The sequence below is a fragment of the Mytilus trossulus genome, chromosome 6 (assembly GCF_036588685.1).
Source record: "Mytilus trossulus isolate FHL-02 chromosome 6, PNRI_Mtr1.1.1.hap1, whole genome shotgun sequence".
Taxonomy (NCBI): domain Eukaryota; kingdom Metazoa; phylum Mollusca; class Bivalvia; order Mytilida; family Mytilidae; genus Mytilus; species Mytilus trossulus.
This window is the reverse complement of record NC_086378.1, coordinates 69,272,304-69,294,537: the sequence shown is the minus strand read 5'-3', so window position 1 is coordinate 69,294,537 and position 22,234 is coordinate 69,272,304. Positions and strand designations below refer to the sequence as shown.

The following is a 22,234-nucleotide window of genomic DNA, read 5'->3' as shown; positions in this document are numbered from 1 at the left end:
GTTATGTGCCAATGGTGAATCAGGATCTGCTGACTCTTCAAAAGCAACTCAGACCATTTCCAGTTTAGGTTGGTGGGGTTTATGTTGCTGAATATTAAGCTTTCTTGGTACCGTTTCGGTTTTTCGTGTTGAAATTATCTCTCCGACTTATGATCTTCGAATGTCCCATTGTTATTTCCTGTCGTCTTTTTATATTTCCAATTGTATATTTGAAATGTGTTTTTTACAGTATCTTTCCACAAATAGAAATAAGACTGTTGACTCAATCAATAAAAAAAAGAAAATTCGGGCGAAAAAATCTTAAAAATCGCAATGTCGGACGTACGGTCCAATAAGTGATATTATATAGACCATAATTACTTTGTTACAATCTCGGTGGTCACGATATATAGGGTATGATGCTTGCAAGCTAACCGGTTCAAACCAACAATTCTAAAATGGGTAGATGACACATTATAGCTAACACTCGACATTCATGTAAGTGCAAAGATGCTGCACGAAGTCAAAATTATAGGTACGGGCATAGAATTGTTTAAAAAAAAAAAGGTTTTCGTGCTGACATGTTAAAAATACCAATCATCAAGTCTGTTCAACGAATAAAAACATGATCAATGTTTAATTCACAAAAACATTGTCTTTCTTTGCAAACCTCATTACAAGGATCATTAATTCATTAATTAAAGACCCATACTAGGTTAAATATTGATCAATTAAAACCCATACTAGGTTAGTATTCATTAATTAAAACCCATACAAGATTAAATATTGATCAATTAAACCCATATAAGGTTAAATATTGATCAATCAAAACCCATACTTGGTTATTATTCATTAATTAAAAATCCATACAAGGTTAAATGTGCCTGGATTTAAACCACATACTAGGTTAAATATAAACCAATTAAAACCCAATAATAGGTTAGTATTCATCAATTAAAAGCCCTTACTGGTTAAATATTCATTAATAAAACACTAAATTAGCTAAATATTCATCAATCAAAACTCTATACTAGGTTAAATATTCATTAATAAAACACCATTTTATGTTAATATTCATCAATTAAAATCCGTTACTAGGTTAAATATTCATTAATAAAACACCATATTAGGTTAATATTCATCAATTAAAATCCTATACTAGGTTAAACATTTATTTATGAACACTATATTAGGTTATATATTCATTAATTTGTCCACCAACAACCCATTATCTACTTGTATACAGATTAATCATTGAAATCTGTCATGAAACAACCTAATGAGGGAAATGTATTTGATATATCATAAGTGTCTCAAAAAGGCAAATGCAAAATAATATATCTTCTTTTTCATTCAAATACGGGAATAGACGTTTAGTTATAATATAAAATTTCTTGGAATTGTTTTTTATTGGTCTTTAAAAATAGATAAATATGTATACATATCGTTTTTAACATCTTGCGTAATGTTATAATCTATAAACAACAAGTATGATAGTTATGAGCTTTAAAAGATATAATAAGAAGGGCTATCGTTATTAAACTGTTATCAAAGATCAAGATAACAAAGGTTGGGGGATAAATACTCGATAGCATATATTTGATTTACACTGAAATGTGATTGGATGAATGAATAGTTGATGATATTGAAAAAAAATAAAACTGAACACCGGAGCAGCATGGTTCGCACTCAATAATGATATTTTGAATATATTATGCGTTTTTGTTGTTATTTGTCTTTATTTGAGAGCCATTTTTAGGGTTTTTGAAAAGTGTGGTGGTGCTTTTTTTTAAATGTAGAAATTGCTGACTTATTCTAAAGAGATTTTTTATGTTATACTTATACCTCGTTCAAACGGACATTTAATTCGAATTGAATGCGAATCAAATTCGATAATCGCGTTCACACACTCTTCTTTTTTTAAATCGAATTGATTCCAGTTGGCTTGTTCGAATTATCCAATTCGCATTAGAAATACGCTTTTGTGGATTCGAATTAAAAGTTAACGTCGTTTGGACAGTAAAGCGAATTTGACGCGCAGTGTAATTTGAATTAGAATTGACGTTAGGACGTAAAACGTCTCGAATGCGAATTAAACTAATTCGAATTAGTTAACGCAGATCGAATTCGAATAACGTGTGAACTCAGCATAAATATGAAAATTGAAAAGAATTAAATGGTTTCTGTTTTTAAATGAAATTAATTGAAAAATTAAGATGCGAATTTACAAGGCTAGTATCCTATCAACTCAAACTTGTTTACATTTTTGTGTATTGAAAGCTGTGTTTTTTGTCCTTTTTTTCATCTATAATAGTAATTTTATGGTTCTTCTTTGACTTTTGTTATGAATTGCACCCTTGGACTTGATATTTTCTTATTTTTTTGTAGAACTTTTATTCTTGTTGCAATATAACATTGAGTGTAGCAACAGACTTACCCTCACAAAATGCAACCACGTTTGTAGCATCAGAATTCAATCTAACAAAATTCTACTACTTTAATAGAATCAAAGTTAAACCTTAAAAAATCCTACCACTTGTATGGCGTCAGAGTTCAATCTAACAAAATGCAACAACTTTTATAGCCTCACACTTACCATAAAAAAATGCTACCACTTGTTTAGCAGACTATAATTAGTTATCAAAGGGTGCTATAAACAGTTTCGTATAAAAAAAAACTAGGGGTTATTCCCCGACTAAAAATTGACTTGGAGGGAAGTCCCTTTTTATCAACATAATTGGTAAAAAAGTACCATGTTTTTTTTATATTTGATTGTAAAAATAAGTTAAGTAGCTTCAATTAAAACAGTTTGAATGATTAAAATAATTTAAAAAAATTAGATTAAATACACATGTTTTAAGGGGAGACAAACTGTAAACATCCTGTTTTTTGGCAGTGAAAAGTGCAACACTTATTTGCACCCACTGTAGCTCTTTTCGGAGCAGGCGAACGTAGCCTGAAGCCTAAATTTTTAGAAAGACCAGGTAAAAACCTATGAAATTCATACAGTTTTGAATATGAAAAATGTGCATGTATCATGTCTGCATGAGTGTGCACATGGCCTGATTTCATGTTTTTTATGCATAGATTAGGCAATGTTTTTTCCCATTTTCTCTGGATAAAACTTTTTGGTACTGTTAAAAGTACAATTTATTTTTATTTCATTATAAACTAGAGAAAACCCTGATTCTAATGATATCTAGTTTTATACAAGTATCTTCATTAACATTAACACCACTAAGGGTCATTTATAGATGGTCCCTCAAAATATGACGTCATAGAAAAAAACTGTTGATTGCACCCAAAGGTACCAGGATTTTAATTTAGTACGCCATACGCGCGTTTCGTCTACATAAGACTCATCAGTGACACTCATGACTCTCAAATCCTTAGTTTTTCGAATAATTCAAAGTTTTGTAAACCGGAAATTTATAAAAACGACCACATTATTGATATTCATGTCAACACCGAAGTGTTGACTACTGGTCTGGGTATACCCTCGAGGACGAAACGCCCACCATCATTGGCATCGACCCAGTGGTGTTAATAATTATCAAAGGTACTAGGATTATAATTTAGAACGCCATAAGCGCGTTTCGTCTTCATAAGACTCATCAGTGACGCTCATATGAAAATATATATAAAGCCAAACAAGAACAAAGTTGAAGAGCATTGGGCATCCAAAATTCATAAAAGTTGTGCCAAATACGGCCAAAGTAATCAATGCCTGGGATAAGAAAATCCTTAGTTTTTCGACTAATACAAAGTTTTGTAAACCGGAAATTTATGTAAATAGTTATCAAAGGTACCAGGATTATAATTTAGTACGCCATACGCGCGTTTCTACATAAGACTAATCAATGACGCTCATATCAAAATATTTATAAAGGCAAACAATAACATAAACATAACAAAATGCTACCTCTTTCATAGCATCATAGTTCTACCTAACAATCTCCCACCTCTTGTATAACTGCTACTTTTTTTTATGCAGGAAAATGACGCGAGGAAAAGGACGCGATAGTAATAACACTAGTACTTTAAGAAAATAAGAACAAGAGCCTTTAATTAAAACAAATTACAATGTCAAGTATTCGTTTTTTGTCAATCACTCAATTATTTTTATTCATCCCAAAAGTTAATCGTTCAAGTAAATGCGTTTTATCTGACAGAGCATTTTTAAGTACGTTTGATACATAAAAGAGAGGCAAAATATACTAAAAGGACATTCAAACTAACAAGTCAAAAATAAACTTGCAACAGTATACAAACTAATGTTTTAATTTGTGGGTCCTACGTACGCTCTCTTCACTACAACTGTTCATTTTGAGAAATTAACAAATGTGGATGAAACTCAACCAATTCATTTAATTTTTAGCTCACCTGACCCAAAGGGCCAAATGAGCTAATCTCACCACTTAGCGTCCGGCGTCCGGCGTCCGTCGTCGTCTTCGTCGTCCGTCGTCGTTAACTTTTACAAAAATTGTTCTCCTCTGAAACTACATGGCCAAATTTAACCTAACTTGGGCACAATAATTACTAGGGTATCTAGTTAAAGAAATGTGTCCGATGACCCGGCCAACCAAACAAGATGGCCGTAATGGCTAAAAATAGAACATAGAAGTAACATGTAGATATATGGCTTATAAATCTGAAACCAAAGCCTTTAGAGCAAATCTGACAGGTGTACATTTGTTTATCAGGTCAATTTCTATCTGCCCTGAAATGTTTAGCTGAATCGAACAACTGGTTTGTTTGGTTTCTGTCCCTGAATTGGTAATATTAAGGAAATTATGCCGTATTTGATTATTATCTTGAATATTATTATAGATAGAGATAAACTTTAAACAGCAATAATGTTCAGCAAAGTAAGATCTACAAATAAGTCACATGACCAAAATGGTCTGTTGACTCCTTAAGGAGTAATTGCCCTTTATAGTATTTTTTTACCAATTTTTCGCAAATTTTAGTTATCTTTTACAAAAATCTTCTTCTCTGAAATACTGGGACAAATTTAACCAAACTTGTCCACAATCATCATTAGGGTTTCTAGTTCAAAAATGTGTCGAATATCCCGCCCGCGAACCAAGATGGCTGACATGACTATAAATAGTAGATAGGGCAAAATGCAGTTTTTGGCTCATATCTCTGAAACCTAAGCAGTAAGAGCAAATCTGCTGTGTATAGAATTCTTCATTAGGTCAAGATCTATTTGCTCTAAAATTTTCATACCAATCGGGCAACTTGTTGTTGGGTTGCTGCCCCTAAATTGGTAATTTTATCTTTTTTATTTTCAGCTTTTGGTCATTATCTTGAATATAACTTCTGGGCCAAGTTCATTATAGATAAAAATAATTGTAAGCGGCAAGATTGTTCAGTAAAGTAAGATCTACAAACACATCAACAATATCAAAACACTTTTTTGTCATGAATCCGTCTGTGTCCTTTGTTTAAAAGAGGGACGAAAGATACCAAAGGGACAGTCAAACTCATAAATCTAAAACAAACTGACAACGCCATGGCTAAAAATGAAAAAGACAAACAGAAAAACAATAGTACACATGACACAACATAGAAAACTAAAGAATAAACAACACGAACCCCACCAAAAACTAGGGGTGATCTCAGGTGCTCCGGAAGGGTAAGCAGATCCTGCTCCACATGCGGCACCCGTCGTGTTGCTTATGTGATTACAAATCCGGTAAATAGTCTAATTCGGTAGGTCAAATTCATGAAAGGGAAGGTGATTGTAGTTACGACGTAAGGAACATATCCGATATCATTTGTGAAAGGGTTATTCCATAACGGTCAACCAACTCGTGATGGCGTCCGTAAAATTTACGAAGGGATGATTTCAACTTCACCATTTGGAACTCTTGATTTAATAGCTTCCTTGTGAGCAGTAACCCTCTATCAAGAAAATCATGATAGGAAATGCAAGCACGGGAATATCGTATCAATTGAGAGATATATACCCCGTATGCAGGTGCTGCTGGAATGTTGCTACTTAGAAATGGAAAGTTCACAATTGGAAAGCTGAAATCATCTCTTTTGTCGTAAAGTTTTGTCTTCAACCGACCCTCATTGTCAATTTCTAGATGTAAGTCAAGATATGAAGCTGACTTAACTGTATCTGTAGTATCCTTTATCTCCAATTCGATGGGATAGATGCGTTCCACATAGTCACCAAATTTTGAATTGTTTAGTGAAAGAACTTATGCACATAGACCAAGGTGAGCGATACATGCTCTTTAGAGCCTCTAGTTTTATTACATAAACAATTATTTTAATGAAGGAATGTATAGAACACAAGTGTCTAAAATGTATGATGACTGGATGAGGTCATTTCGCCTTTTCACGTTTTCGCATACTGCTTAAACTTTCACACAAAATCAAGAAATTGAGAGATCTGGAAATCTGGAAATCGAAATCGAGAACACCAAACGGGAAATCTGGGAAATGAGAAATAGAGAAATTAAGAAAGCAAAATCGCTTAAACGCGAAGGCGATCCCGATAAAACGGGAAATATTTATTAATTAAACACCATATAAGGTTAATATTCTTCAAATAAAATCTCATGCTAGGTTAAATATTCATTAATAATACACCATATAAGGTTAAAATCCGTTAATTCGTCCACTAACAACCCATAACCTACTTGTATACAGATTAATCATTGAAATTTGTCATGCGTAAAAAAATGGGAAAATGTATTGATATATCATAAGTACTTGAAAAGGCAAATACAAAATAATGTATCTTCTTTTTCATTCAAATACGGCCGGGAATAGACTTCTAGGTAATAATGTAAAACTTCTTGGAACTTATTGTTTTTTTATTGGTCTTTAAAATAGATAAATATGTATTCATATCGTTTTTAACATCTTGTGTTATGTTATAATCTATAAATAACAAGTATGATAGTTATGAGAGTCAAAAGATACATTAAGAAGGACTTTCGTTAATAAAGAGTCTCTCATTTAGTTTGTCTTCTAGATAAAAAAAAATAATTCTTAGCGGAAACGACACATCTGCTTTTGCGCATATGAGTTTTCTTCTTCTACAAAACTAGCGTAAATTTCATGCGCCGATCTGCACATATACACTCGTATATCTTCCCATGGGCCAGTGGTATTATATATAGTTAAATAAAATTAAGTGAAATTAGGCATTGAGATTAAATTCAAGGCGATAAGCTAACGACTAGGCAGTAAGTCTATTGCATAAATGATGTTAGGCATTAGTCTTAAATCCTAGGATTTAAGCTTAAATCCGGAAAAATATGGGCAGGCATTAGGTTAATGCCTAAAATATAATGTGAGTAAATAAAAGACATTTATTCATTAAAATAAAAATATATTAGTTACACTATAACATTATGAGAAATTATCGAAAGTATCCTAAGATTGGTCCTATCAGATTATATTAATAAACAGAAATAATGATAAAGTAAGGACCGACTTACGACATTTCTCAGCATGCAAAAAGCTATCTGACCTTTATCTTTGAGGATTTTCTTAGCTATCATGTTCTAACTGCTGTCTTAAGTTTTGACGTAAAAGAAGTAGCAAATGAAAATATTGAAACATTGTATAATCAAAGTTAACCAACAACTTTAATCTAAATCCCGATTAATTATAAGAAAATACTTACTGTAAATTCAGAAATTATTGCGAGGTTTTTATTATTGCGGAAAATGCGACAGAGTTGTAAACGCAATAATTTAAACTCGCATCTGAAATGTTTTATATGATCTTATATGAATTAAACAGGATTTTTCTCAAAATCGCAATACTAAAATAATCAAAATCGCATTTAAGTCTAAAATGACAAAATCGCCATAATAAATGCACGCAATAATTTCTGAATTTACAGTATTTATTCTTAATTTAAGGGAAATAAAATAATTTTGATATCAATAATGGTTGTACATTTTAACTCTTTGAAACAAAACAATAAGTCAAAAAATATAACTACTTTTTATCTTAAAATTGAATTGTAAACACTAAGTTAAAATTAAATATATTATCGTACATCTTCCATATGAATCCTGAGTACTTCAAATATTTTCATTTTAAGAAAAAAACATATATAATTTTACTGATGCAAAACTACATGGCCTAGTTTCATCCTATAATATACAAATATAGCCTTTGCATGAGGTCGATACAAGGATATATTGACCTGAAAGAAGAATATTGACTGAGGACGAAGTCCGAGGTCGATATACTTCTTTGGGTCGATATATCCTGTATTGACCTCATACAAAGGCTATATTTGTTATATTATTCATTTCTGACCATATTTGTATCAAAATCGTCATTTAGGTTTGTTGGAATTTTAAAGATATTACATTGTCTCCTTGCCAATAAAAACATATTAATTGCTATTTCATTTACTTTTTTTTTTTTTCATCTTATGTTTTTGAAGATTTTTTTCGTCAAATAATCAATCACAGATATCAAGTGTTTCAAAACGTTAAACAATATCCGGAAATTCATTACATGACGTCACAAAGTATACATGTCGGTTTTTAGATATTCTAAAAATAACCGTGCGATATGCTTTTTGCCGGTCAATATGCTTTTTGTTATCCGCCGTTTTCTCTCTACCTTAGAAAATATAGTTTAACATGTGACTATCCCTAAACGAATCAAATTTGCTAAAATATACGAATTAATAATATTAGTAAATATAAAAAATGAAGATATGGTATGATTGCCAATGAGAATTCAATCGCTTTTTTTAAATTTTAAATGTTTTTAATATTTTGTAATACCACAAAAACATGAAAAAAGTATGAGTTTATTCTGTTTTTTAACTCATAAAATAACTTATTAAACTTAATTTTGAAGATCTGTCAAATGGATGTATATTTATCATGACATATTATATTACAAATATAACTGTTCCAGACCGTATGAGTATTTGGACCGTACGCATATCAAATTAATATAAAAAATTTCCATTGTAATTGAAACAAAAACTTATTATTTTAACTTTTTTTAAATTCACGCTTATTAAATAATATGTTAATCTCTTATGGAATTTTTTTATATAATTTGATAGTTAAGTTAATATGTTGATCTGCTATATGCATTTGTATCTAATAAACTTGCCCGGACCAACTTTTTAATATTAGTACAGACCGACCGTATAAGTATTTTGAAAAAGTACGCATACGGTCCAGACTGTACGCGTACGGTCCAAATACTCATACGGTCTGGAACAGTTATATTTGTAATATAATATGTCGATCAGTAATACATTTATTGCATTATGAACGCTGAAATTGAAAATATCGGAAGTAAACATAAAGTGGGAGTTCAATTGTTTTAGAATATTTAGCAACTTTACCAAAAAATGCAAATGCAAAAGAACATGCATGAACTGCATACATGAAAATGCTAAAAAAATTACGTTACTTGAATTGTGTCACCTTAGGCGAGAGTATCAAAATAGGATTCAGATATATATACAATTACACAAAAACCTAATTTCAATTTTTCGTTTGTTTATTTTATTTATCATATATTTAGTACAAAATACAGCTATTTTGTATATCTAATAAAGGTTCTTTTTTCCAGTCTGTATCACCTACCCTGTATCGCATACCCCGTATCGCATAGCTAAACTCGTATCGCATACCCCGTATCGCATGGAAAAACCCGTATCGCATACCTTTTTTTTTTTTTTTTTTTTTTTTACATAGTCTTATTTTTTTGCTTAAGAAAAAATTTCCTCAAAATAGGTCAATTTTTTTAATGACGTCATTGTTCTGTTCTGTATGTAACGTCACGAACGTCAAGTTTTCATATTGTATGTGACGTCACTAACATCAAGTTTTCACAACATATTTTTTGGCACACTAAATGCAACTATAAAAAATACAAAACACTCAAATAAATACAATAATACACAAAATATGTTTTAAACAACAGATTGTAAGGTAACCCAGGTGCTTCGTATAAATAATTGTACAGTTGTTTGCTTTGAAACAAGACAAAAGCAAACTGAAAGTAACCCAGTGCTATGGATCAGAAAACAGTTCATATTATATAATACTCTTCTGTTGAAATATATGATAAAGCGTATAATACATGGCAAAATCCGTATCACATGCCGTATCACCCTCGACCAATATCATCCCTCGGGCCTAAAGGCCCTTGGGCTGATATTGATGTCTCGGGATGATACGACATATGATACGGATTTTGCCATGTATTATTCTCTATATATCTAATTGTAATTAATTATCAATAACAATTTGTAAAACTAAAAATAAAGATTGTTTCAATTTAATCCATATGATCAAATAACATGTATGGTCAGCTCGTACTGGACCGTACGCGTATACTCATACGGTCCGACCGTACGCGTATGATCGGACCGTACGCGTACGGTCCAAATACTCATATGTTCTGGAACATAACGACTTTATATCAAGAATTAATCACCAAATATGTGTAAATTCCAGAGTTTACTTACTAGTATTGCCTAAAATTATGTTCGGCAATAGGATGAACAATCATCATCAAATTTCAGGAAATATGCGTAATGCCTGAAAGTTTCAGGTAATAACTTAATGCCTAGACGTTAGCTTATTGCCTAGGATATAAGCTTAATGCCTGATTTCACTTATTGCCGCTAACAAATATATATATATAAACAATATATAAACAATTGATGACCACCAAGTGCTTAATATATACATTATAAGTATAAGTTTTTCGTACAATTCAAATAACAAGTTATTTAACAGTTAATTTATACATTCGACTAAATCATATGAATCTTCTATGAATCTTTTTTTCAATTCTTAGTTCTTTTAAACTACAAAAATTTGATCCGCAATATATCTTTGTTGTGTCAGCTATGGCGTTCAAAGATTGGTATATCACACGTGAACTGTAACACATAAAGTACTTTCCTAATAAACCTGTTAAAAATAAGTTATTTACACGAATTGATGTACATCCATATAAAAGGCAATTGCTCGTAAAACAATTAAGTGATCTACATAAAAAAAAGATGAATTGCAATACAATTAAGTTACTTTGTAATTAAATGCTTTGATCTCAGTGCATGGTCGACAAACAAATCGTGATTTGTATTATTACTTCAAGTTTCGGCAGCAGAGGGAGCTTCATTTTTCAAAAGGGTAAATGTTTATCTGATAATTTATTTAACAATGTATATGTTACATCATAATTCAATAAAAATGTACATTATCTTCTTGTAAAATTATTTTGTTTCTTTTTTTCTCAATTATATCGTTTTGTCTGAATAAATGAAATTGAACTCGTGTTATACGTTAATTTATTGCATAACAAATATAACAATATATATAAACAACCGACTAAATGGATGTTTAATTTTTTTTTTCATTTCAGTAATTTTCATTTTGTTGTGTCTGTTCTTTTGTTACTTCGAGACGATATTGCAATTCTCAGTGTGTTTTTAAACCTGTGTTTAAATAATATGATTTGAAACTCAATATGATTTATTAACACATGAATAAAAACAAGAAATATATGTTTCATTATCTCTCTTAGACTATCACCAAAATGAAGGCCTTCTTGACATCGCTGGTAATATTCATATGCTCTGTGAGTTTGACCTTGCAAATGGAGGATCCAAACGGTACCCCGAGCAACTTTGTAGAATGTATGGAATATGAATTCATAATAGCAGACGCTAAAAATATTTCACAAATAGAAGTACAGAAATTTTGTAAAGATTTGTTGGTAAACCAGATGGAGTCAATGGCTGTCGAAATGAAAAATCCAAATATAACAAATTATATCAAACATCTCGCGAGAGGAATAATATCCGAGATAGAAAATGCTAATTCTCGGCAGAAGAGAAGTGTTTTCAGATTTGGAAATGTAATGCGAAGAGAAATCAGAGAGCCGCCTTATGATCAGGTGTGGGGATGTTATGCAAGAGGAGTCAGACGACTTAAGAATAGCTATGTAGGTAAAGTATGAGGGTTGTTTTCATTTTTTATAGCACTGGGTCGAAACCGCTTTTAGTGCCGTGGACTATCAATCCTTAAAGCTGAAATATCAACATTTTAATATTGTGTTTTTCATTTTATATAGACATTTACAGTAATAGTTACAGCACAATGACAATTAGTTTAACTCACTTTTAACCTTCGAAGACCACCAAACGCCTAAACAATACCACCAAACGCTTACACATAATAACTGATATTTTCACATGCAAAATTATAATATTAGGCAGGCAATAACCTTTTAAAATAATATTAACGATGGAAGGGGCCCTTTATAGTAGATGAACTACTGTAACATTATTCTGTCAAAATTGCGGTTGTGAGTTCGAATCTCGTACGTGGCAGGTCGAATTCAATCTTAATTGCACAGGATTGTCAGTTTTCCTATCGAAGTTCGATGGTGTTATCCGGCTTCCCCGACCAATAAAAAGTGTCAGCCACGAAATAGCACAGTAGTGCTCTAAGTAACATTAAACATCAATTCAACAATCAATCTTAAAGATGAACGGTTGATTATTGTTTGATTCACGTTCAGTGTCAAATATTTTATGCATGTTCGGAACATTTAAATGTTTATATGATGTTGAAAAGACACATTCTTCGTCTTTATTTTGGGTTAATGCATAAAGTAAAAAAACAGTGTTGTACCGTCGCATAACCAGACGCGTGTCACAATACACATTTAAATTTACAATCCCTATTTTGATAAAATATATAAAAATTACCATAGTTTATTTTATAATATTTTGATTCTGAATGGTTACATGTAGGCGATGCTTTTAAAATATGTTATTAGTGGTGTTTTAGGCGTGGGGTGGTAAAATAATGCCCATGTTCTACAGTCATAAACTTATATTCAGTACGCGGTGTACTAAATGTGCGCTCGAAACGAAAAGTTCAGTCTTTTGATTGATGGATTTAGGAGTATAAGTACGGTAATCTTACTCAAGTTTTAAGACTGCAGGACCTTGTCTAGAATGAACCAAATTTAATGTAATGTTTAGAGCTTGTTTCAACATTACAATTCCTAAAATATTTATGTAATATACAACAAAGGATATAGGATATCAATCCATAACACAACAGAAACACATAAAAAGCTTTGGTTAATGTAATGTTGCTTTCTATTGTTAACATTCTAATAGTAACTAATTCAGAAAGCAAATATCAAAATGTACCGTAATGCAGTAATGTTATATTGTATTGAAGGATGTAAGCAATACAATGAATACTTTTGACGTCATCGCATCTTTACATACTGGAGCTGCAATACCAGTAGGCCATGATGGACCGGGATTCTTCAGCTGGCATAAAGCCTTTCTACGCATGTATGATAGTTTAGCATATATAGATTTTTACCTTTGCTTTATTTCATTCTGCAATCAGCCAACTATTGTTAAAATAATAGGTACACAGATACATTTTTCCTTTCTTTGTATTTGAACAAATAAAGTCTTCTGGTACCCTGTTTCAATGATGAGCAACCGGTAATATTGATAATTCTAATTGCTAAAACAGTTCATTTGGGGTCCTCTTCGCGGTCCGCGCTTATATACTATGTCGATTTCTTTGAAAAATAAGAGACATTGATTGAATTTTTTAGAAATGAGGTTTCAAGTGCCGGGTGTAAATTGCAGGATGAAAACAATAAAGGTACATTTACATGTACTTGCATTGTGTATATATCAGAAGGGTTTATCTAAGGATGTACTTAATCATGAGGCTATTTTTAAAAGAAATTATGAATGTTGGGTACCTACATGACAAAAACAATAAAAAAAAGTAGACGAAACTTCAAAGCAAGAACTATTAACTTTAGAAAAATGATTTTTATACATAATTTATCTATTATAATTGTCAATGTATTGAAGATTGCATTAATGGTAAAAAACTACTAAATAAAATTGAAAATGGAAATCGGGAATGTGTCAAAGAGGCAACAATACGACCATAGAACAGACAACAGCAGAAGGTCACCAACAGGTCTTCAATGCAGCGAGAAATTCCCAAACCCGGAGGCGTCTTTCAGCTAGCTCATAAACAAATATACATACTAGTTCAGTGATAATGGACGCCATATTAAACACCAAATTATACACAAGAAACTAAAATTAAAACTCACTTTTAATATATATATATATACAAAAAGGTCTTAAACTGTTTATATATATAATTATATATTTATAAGTTATTTATATATATATAAAAACAGTTTAAGACCTTTTTGTAAAAAAGCATTACATTCACATGTTAAGATTTTGTTCCATGTGCGTTTTTCGTGATACAGATATTTAGAGGAATGAATGATAAGCACAGAGAAGTGAAGAAAACGAAAGCAACCGTCAAATCCGAGCGGATGATGCTTATATTACACCGGACGCGCATGTCGTCTACCTAAGATTTGTCAATGACACTCGAAATAATAAAAATGCAAACAAGTGTTAAAAACAACACTTAATGAACTTCTTATTTTGCCTTAACATTTAGATATGAATCTTTTTGTTTTCAGAATGGAATTTGCAATTGGTTGTCCATTACCTTACTGGGATACTACATTAGACTTTCCTATGGACGACCCCACTCAGTCCATTGTCTGGTCTCCTAAATTTTTTGGTAATGGTTATGGTGCAATTACCTCCGGTCCTTTTGCCAATTTACCTGGAGTAATGCAACCCATAAGAAACATAAATAGTGCCGGTTGGTTAATGTCTAGACAAGATATTCAAATGGCACTTTCTAAACCCAGTTATTTCGAATTCACTGAACCATCACCTTGTTACAATGGAAATCGCTACGCTTATAGTATGGAATGTTTACACGATGGTACGCATGTCTGGCTTGGTGGCACTGCTGAGCCAACTGCCACAGCTTCTTTTGATCCAATATTTTATCCCTTACATGCTTTTGTTGATAAAATATTTGGATTATTTAGAAGGAGAATGATACAAGAAGGAAATGCAGTTTATCCAGACAAACAGATAACGGGACATGCACCTAGAGACCGAATGCTATTTTATAACACATTTCCTGGTATAGAATCTTTAACACACGAAGATGGATATGGTGAGAATCTGGATCAACTAGTTAGCTACACCTCTACTCCGTCATGCCCAAATTGTGCCGGAAGTGATGACCTATATTGTGATACAAGACAAAACATTTGCGTCTCAAGGACAAGACAAGGAACCCAAAATATGGCTGTAAACCGAGTACCAATGAACACAAATGATGGTATTGAAACTGCTGAAATGATGGAACTCGATAGTCCTGTTCGTGTTCAGAGAATCATGAACCGCTTTGGTGCATTACCAATTCATGGGCCAATGTTTGGACCTGTGGGAATGAGAGACAGACGAACGACGGGCATTTCCATGAGATTTATGTAAATAAAGGAATAAATGATGTAATAATACTTCGGAAATATACCAATACTTAATGATATGTCCTTTATTACCAGAATCTAATATTTCGTACATGTCGAATTAGTAATGTAATATTATCGCCAGCGAAAAAAGTATCCATTACAGATAAAACGAAAAAGACGCAGAAAACTCCCCCCTCCCCCACCACAAAAAAAAATCAAACAAAGCAAAACAAAGCAAAAGAAAGAAAGAAAGACAAAAAGAAAGGAAAAAAAAGGACTAAGCCACATTATTTATGTATGTGCCTGTCCCAAGTCAGGAGCCTATAATTCAGTGGTTGTCGTTTGTTTATGTGTTACATGTTTGTTTTTCTTTCATTTTTGTTTATGCCGTTAGTTTTCTCGTTACAGTTGTTTTCCATTGTTTTCCATTGTCATTTCGGGGCCTTTTATATCTGACTATGTGGTATGGACTTAGCTCATTGTTAAAGGACGTACGGCGACCTATAGTTGTTAATTTCTGTGTCATTTGGTTTCTTGTTGAGAGTTGTCTCATTGGCAATCATACCACATCTTCTTTTTTATAAAGACTAAAATAACTCATCTGATTGGACCTTATTACAAAACAACCAAAAATCACCAACCAAAAAAACACCCCAAAAAAACAGTTAAAAGAAAAAAAGTTCTTATATTAGATATATTAGATATTGTAGTTTCGGAAATCACAGTTTCAACTAATAAATAAACAATGTTCTCAAAGACCTCAATAGGGATCGGTATAGATAAGGGGAATATTGAAAGATTTAATTTTTAAACCTTTAAAGAAGTTCATATAAGTTTATTTTGGTCGTAACTTAATGTACAACTCTATAAACAATTTGTCCGTATGTTCTCGTTATGTCTAAATAGTAACAAGGGTTGGGGGTTTCGAATATAACACTTACTGAGTCCCTTGACATGCCTGTTCCAAATAAGTTCGAATCCAGAACCCAGTTGGTTCGTAACACTCTAAAATCTTTATTGACTAGGATTGTCAGTTTTTGTTGTGATTTGCGAGCCCTACTGCTTTTGTCAGTCAATAAAAACTGACAGCAACGGTATAAAAGGCAATAATGTTAAAAGTGGCTTTTAAAACTAACAATCAATCTTGTGAGAGCTGAAAATTTCAGTTTTAGAAGATCAAGTATACGGTATGAGACACACTTTATTGGTTAAAGTTTTCTAGTTTTGCTGATTTGGTACAGAGAGTTAATCACAGATATAACATATAGAGATATCTACATTATGGATGAGCATTAACACTGAACTATGATTTTTTTTGATACTTAAATGTACAATACATTAAAAACCCAACAGATTATATAAAAAAGCATGATGCGATTTTTGCAGTATGACAATACATTATAAAATACAAACGAAAAACAATTGTGAGCATGTGACAAATGCGTCTGCTGAATTATTTTAAAACTCCATTAATTTACTGATTAATGCTTTGTATTTGAACAAATACAAATTCCAACACATTCGCTGACTAATCAATCAAACAAAAAGATTGGTAATCCATTCTATTTATAGGCTAACAATGATTAGTTCATTCTAAATTGATGCTGGAAGACATAGTGTTGTTCAAAACGAAGGTTAGTATATTAACTGCGTTATTTGTTGTTGATTAGATTTTATCTGACATCTTCTTGAAATTCGGAAGGTTTCGTGTTCATCAGTCTTCTTTAGTTTTCTATGTTGCTTTGTAGATTATTGCTTGTCTTCAAGTTTTTCATTTTTTGCTCTGTCTTAAGTTTATCAGTTTCAATGTCACTTTGACATCCTGTGACTCCCTATATAACAATATATAACTTCTTTTAGGACCGCGAACATGATCCTAACAGAAAATTTAATTATCATTTGATTGATTTTTGTTTACTAAACATCAAGTGGCAAGTAATCGGGAATCTATCATATGTTTGTCTCCAATCAGATCGACCGTGGCATTATATCTTAACATCATTCCCAACCCAAAGTACTTCCTTCGTTGCTTTGGTATTCTGTCTGGTGTCCAAGTGACCGTTGTTGTATCCGAATGTCTTTTTATCAAAATGTGTTCTTGTAGTGTTACTTTTGTCGACTGAAAGCATCAGCGACTTTATTGACTTGCATGGTAAAACGTTAATGGCAAGCTAAGTCGCCCAACATGTCCCATTCAGATTTCTAACAAATCAGTGTTGGTCAGAATGGGTTGATCATATTGACCGGAACGAACATTTCTCTTTTGAAAAGTAAAATGGGGAAAGGGGGGGATTGTTATTGATAATGTACTGATTTTTTTTAATTAAGAACTTTTTGTTCGTACAAAACAACAATCAAATTACTATTTTTTGGCGCACATCGATAACCAATGAACTAAAGGCTCTTGACTTTTAACAGGTACATTAACAATGTGGGTGTTTGTGAGCGCTCAATCCTCCCCTAGCCTGGGACAATGGTTTAACAGTACAACATAAACACAAACTGGGATAACGGTGTAACAGCACAACATTAACACAAACTGGGACAATGGTGTAACAGTACAACATACACACAAACTATAAAAATCAGTTAAAATATGTTTGGAATCAGAATGGGTCTTTTTTTAATATATAATAACCATAGCCCACATCAGAGTTAAATATTCATTTTCTTACAATTGACAAATATTTTTAATGAATGATGGAGCCAAATTAGTACATGTTTATGGTCTGTTTGGAACAGGCGTAATTTCCATTGAGGAATAGAATGGTGGGATCACAAAAACGAGTGTGTTCACACTGTTATAAGTTCTACTGGTGATAAGATTGCAGACTAACACCTTCACCAATGGTAACTCGAACAATAAAACCGACGCCTCCTCTAGAGATAGTGCTCCATTCTCTGAATGTTAAACCCCTTGCAACAATTCCATAAGGAGTCCTTTGGTGGTCGGATGCAAAACAAAATGTATCTCCCTATCAAATTTACCGTCATTTCAATTTGCAGTGGCAGTCCAAATTACCACGACTTTCATCAAGGATGAACTCTATTGCAGGACCTATTGTATTCATTGTTAACTAGTTCTTACAAATGCACAACATATGTGCTAATTGACGTTTTAAAGCTTTGCGAAATGGACGTTTTTCTGTGGCAATTGGATGAGAGAAGTCTAATGGTACAGCCCAGTCAATCATTGACATGATGATGGTACACTTACACTTTTGATTATTACTGTGAAGTAACATTATTTGTTATAAACATGAGGTCTGTAACATAAGTAATTTAAACGATTATATAATTACAAAAATAGGGGGAGGTGGGTTAACGTTACACCAGGTAAATCCCATGACACGTTGCGTCTTTTCAAGTCAAGTTATCTGAACGAAATCTTTCTCGAGTATGTTATTTACTCTATCACAAGGATTTCAATCTTAATTCCTAGAACATAATAATTTTTTTCAGCACGGGTGATAAACAGACGACTGGCATCAGATGCACAGTTTCGTAATATCTCGAGGAATTGCACGATTTTAATCGGATAGAGCAACATGGATCATGTCCCCTTGGCTTCCCATCCACTAAAAAAAAGAAACATTTTGCACTTTAAATTATGTATTGTATGTATTAAAGATGCCTATCTACACCATCTTTGCCCCAGTTACATTCACCATAATTATATTTAAAAAAATATCTTATATATCTTTACATAGGCATCATTGTATTTATTATTAAGCACTCGATAGCTTTTGGTGGTGACTGTAATCTATTACTACGGCTTTTATAAAGGTAAATAATTCAAAATTTGTAATACAAAACGATACAGATGTAAACAAAAATAAAATTGAAACGTTAATCTATATTTTACTGATTAAAAGGTAGACAAAGATCAATTCGACCAACAATGATGTAAACAGCAAGACATATAACATACAATAAACAATCAAAATGTGTGTGGTCTATATTAAATATGGGAATTCCAAATTAAATTTTACTCTTTGAAAATTTACTTTTTATCTTAATTTTTTTGACAATTTTTAAAACAATAAAAAAGTTAGCTCATTAGTACCCTGTTGTATTTTTTGTATATTTTTTCTTACGTTATTCCAGCCGTTTTTATGCCCCACCTACGATAGTAGAGGGGCATTATGTTTTCTGGTATGTGGGTCCGTTCGTTCGATCGTCCCGCTTCAGGTTAAAAGTTTTTGATCATAGTAGTTTTTGATGAAGTCCAATCAACTTGAAACTTAGTACACATATAATTTCCAATGATAGGATCTTTCTAATTTTAATACCAAATTAGATTTTTTACCCCAATTTCACGGTCCACTGAACATAGAAAATGATAGTGCGAGAGGGGCATCCTTGTACTTGGGACACTTTCTTGTTAAGGAATTTGTTGTGCTTTGAAAGTCATTTTCTTTTCAACAAAAGTAATAATTAGCCATTTCAACGTGCTTTGCTTCTCCATTTCGTTGTTTCAATCATATAAATCATCGTTTATTCAACTGTAAGGCCGAAAACGTCAATATTCTTTATGTGCTGTGGCTCTTTGCACTATTAAAAAATGTTAGGATCTAAATTGATCGGAAGTTCTACTGAAACGTTTATGACTAACGAGCGATTTTATGTTATTTTTAGATGATGCGAATATTTAGACGAAACATAGGTGAATGTTGTTCGCGTAAATGGCCAGGGACCATATTTACCTTTGTGTTATTTTGTGTGTTTTCTGTACCTTTTCCATCCCCTTTCTCATTTAGTCCATGAATGTGGTCAAACTAAATCTGTGAACTGTAAAACTTCAATTTATCTATTTTTGGGACTTGTAAAAAACCAAACGAATATGAATCAGACTATTCTGTTCTGATGCTGGAAGTAAACAAGTATATTAGAGGGGGAGGACAGGGGGTACCCTTCTACCTTCTCCCACCCATCTTCTCTTTTCTCCTACCCCACTTCTCCTTTCTCCTACCCTTCTCCTTATTTCATTTTTTTTAATTTACCGGAAAAAAGAGAGATATTTTATTTTTTCATATTTTATTATAACTTTTTCTCCTTTCTCCCAGCCTTCCTCTCCTTTCTCCTACCCCCTTTCTCCTTTCTCCTAACCCCTTTCTCCCTTACTCCCATACCCCTGTCCTCCCCCTCATATTAATCGTATAGTGACGTCAGGCATGATTTTGACATAAAAAGGTCAGTAAAACTTGTATGTATGGCCTATCGTGTATGTTATTTATAATTATATTTGACAATCACATGACATTCAAACCTAAAAAAACTATATAGTTTTTGTTATAAGCATGAGAGTAATGTTTACAGAAAATTCAAATTTGATTGATTGTTGTTTACTTTATATCAAATGACAAATATTCGAAGTATGCATATTCAGGACATAGAAATAATACTGTATACCGTTTTAGATCTGACGTGACTTAGTTTTGATAAGTCCCTCCCAACCGACGCCTCTTTCATTTACTGGCCGCACATCCAGGTGACCCGACAAACATCTATACATGCTATACTCAGACTAATTAACCATACACGTTTTACGGTTATTGGTCTTAAATTATATTGCAAGTAGTAAATTTACACATTAGCACACCCATGAGTAGAGTAAATAGGTGTATTTAAGATCTAAAATAGATAGTTTGAAAACCCTCAACATGCACAAGTCAGGTAGTTTAATGGCTTAACATGATTTTTATTCATTTGTAAAATTTAGTGCTAATGGCAGCTCTGTCTTTTCCCTATTTACTGTACCGATCAGTTTTTACTTATCTTAAACTCACAAAACTACCAGGATAACTGTTCTATAACAGCTCCGATGAAACCCTTATAATAGTTTCTGACAGATGCTGATCTACCTTAGAACAATTTAAAACAGATTTCATCTTAAAACGTTTTGGACACAGTTCTAGCCTAGATGAGATATGATAGGCTTTGCTCATTGTTGAAGGCCGTACGATGACCTATAGTTGTTAATGTTTGTGTCATTTTGGTCTTTTGTGGATAGTTGTCTCATTGGCAATCATACCACATCTTCTTTTTATACGACCGCAAAATTTGAAAAAATTTTCGTCGTATATTGCTATCACGTTGGCGTCGTCGTCTGCGTCGTCGTCGTCGTCGTCTGCGTCGTCGTCGTCGTCGTCTGCGTCGTCGTCCGAATACTTTTAGTTTTCGCACTCTAACTTTAGTAAAAGTGTATAGAAATCTATGAAATTTTAACACAAGGTTTATGAACACAAAAGGAAGGTTGGGATTGATTTTGGGAGTTTTGATCCCAACATTTTAGGAAAAAGGGGCCAAAAAGGGCCCAAAAAAGCATTTTCTTGGTTTTCGCACAGTAACTTTAGTTAAAGTAAATAGAAATCTATGAAATTTTGACACAAGGTTTATGACAACAAAAGGAAGGTTGGGATTGATTTTGGGAGTTTTGGTTCTAACAGTTTAGGAATTAGGGGCCAAAAAGGGCCAAAATAAGCATTATTCTTGGTTTTTGCACAATAACTTTAGTTTAAGTAAATAGAAATCTATGAAATTTAAACACAAGGTTTATGACCACAAAAGGAATGTTGGTATTGATTTTGGGAGTTTTGATCCCAACAGTTTAGGAATTTGGGGCCAAAAAGGGGCCCAAATAAACATTTTTCTTGGTCTTCACATCATAACTTTAGTATAAGTGAATAGAAATCTATGAAATTTAAACACTAGGTTTATGACCATAAAAAGAAGGTTGGTAATGATTTTGGGAGTTTTGGTCCCAACAGTTTAGGAATTTGGGGCCCAAAGGGTCCAAAATTAAACTTTGTTTGATTTCATCAAAAATTGAATAATTGGGGTTCTTTGATATGCCGAATCTAACTGAACT

The 22,234-nt window shown here is 32.5% G+C and overlaps 2 protein-coding genes across 3 annotated transcripts in view; both read left to right on the top strand.

Moving 5' to 3' along the window:
- Positions 1-2,857: 2,857 nt before the first annotated feature.
- On the top strand, positions 2,858-15,422 carry LOC134723707 (putative tyrosinase-like protein tyr-1). 2 transcript variants are annotated; one of them, XM_063587261.1, is made up of 4 exons: positions 2,858-2,963; positions 11,536-11,955; positions 13,209-13,327; positions 14,509-15,422. In XM_063587261.1, the coding sequence occupies exons 2-4, from the start codon at positions 11,548-11,550 to the stop codon at positions 15,383-15,385; spliced, it is 1,404 nt and encodes a 467-aa protein (XP_063443331.1). In that variant the 5' UTR covers positions 2,858-2,963; positions 11,536-11,547; the 3' UTR covers positions 15,386-15,422. The 2 variants fall into 2 exon arrangements, with proteins under 2 accessions (XP_063443331.1, XP_063443330.1); XM_063587260.1 differs by lacking the exon at positions 2,858-2,963 and adding an exon at positions 11,008-11,141.
- Positions 15,423-16,891: 1,469 nt separating this feature from the next.
- Positions 16,892-22,234, top strand: part of LOC134723706 (uncharacterized) — an 84,046-nt gene continuing 78,703 nt past the window's right edge. Inside the window, exon 1 of the mRNA XM_063587258.1 lies at positions 16,892-16,997. The gene's annotated coding sequence lies outside the window, so the exon portion shown is untranslated. The remainder of the gene's footprint in view (positions 16,998-22,234) is intronic.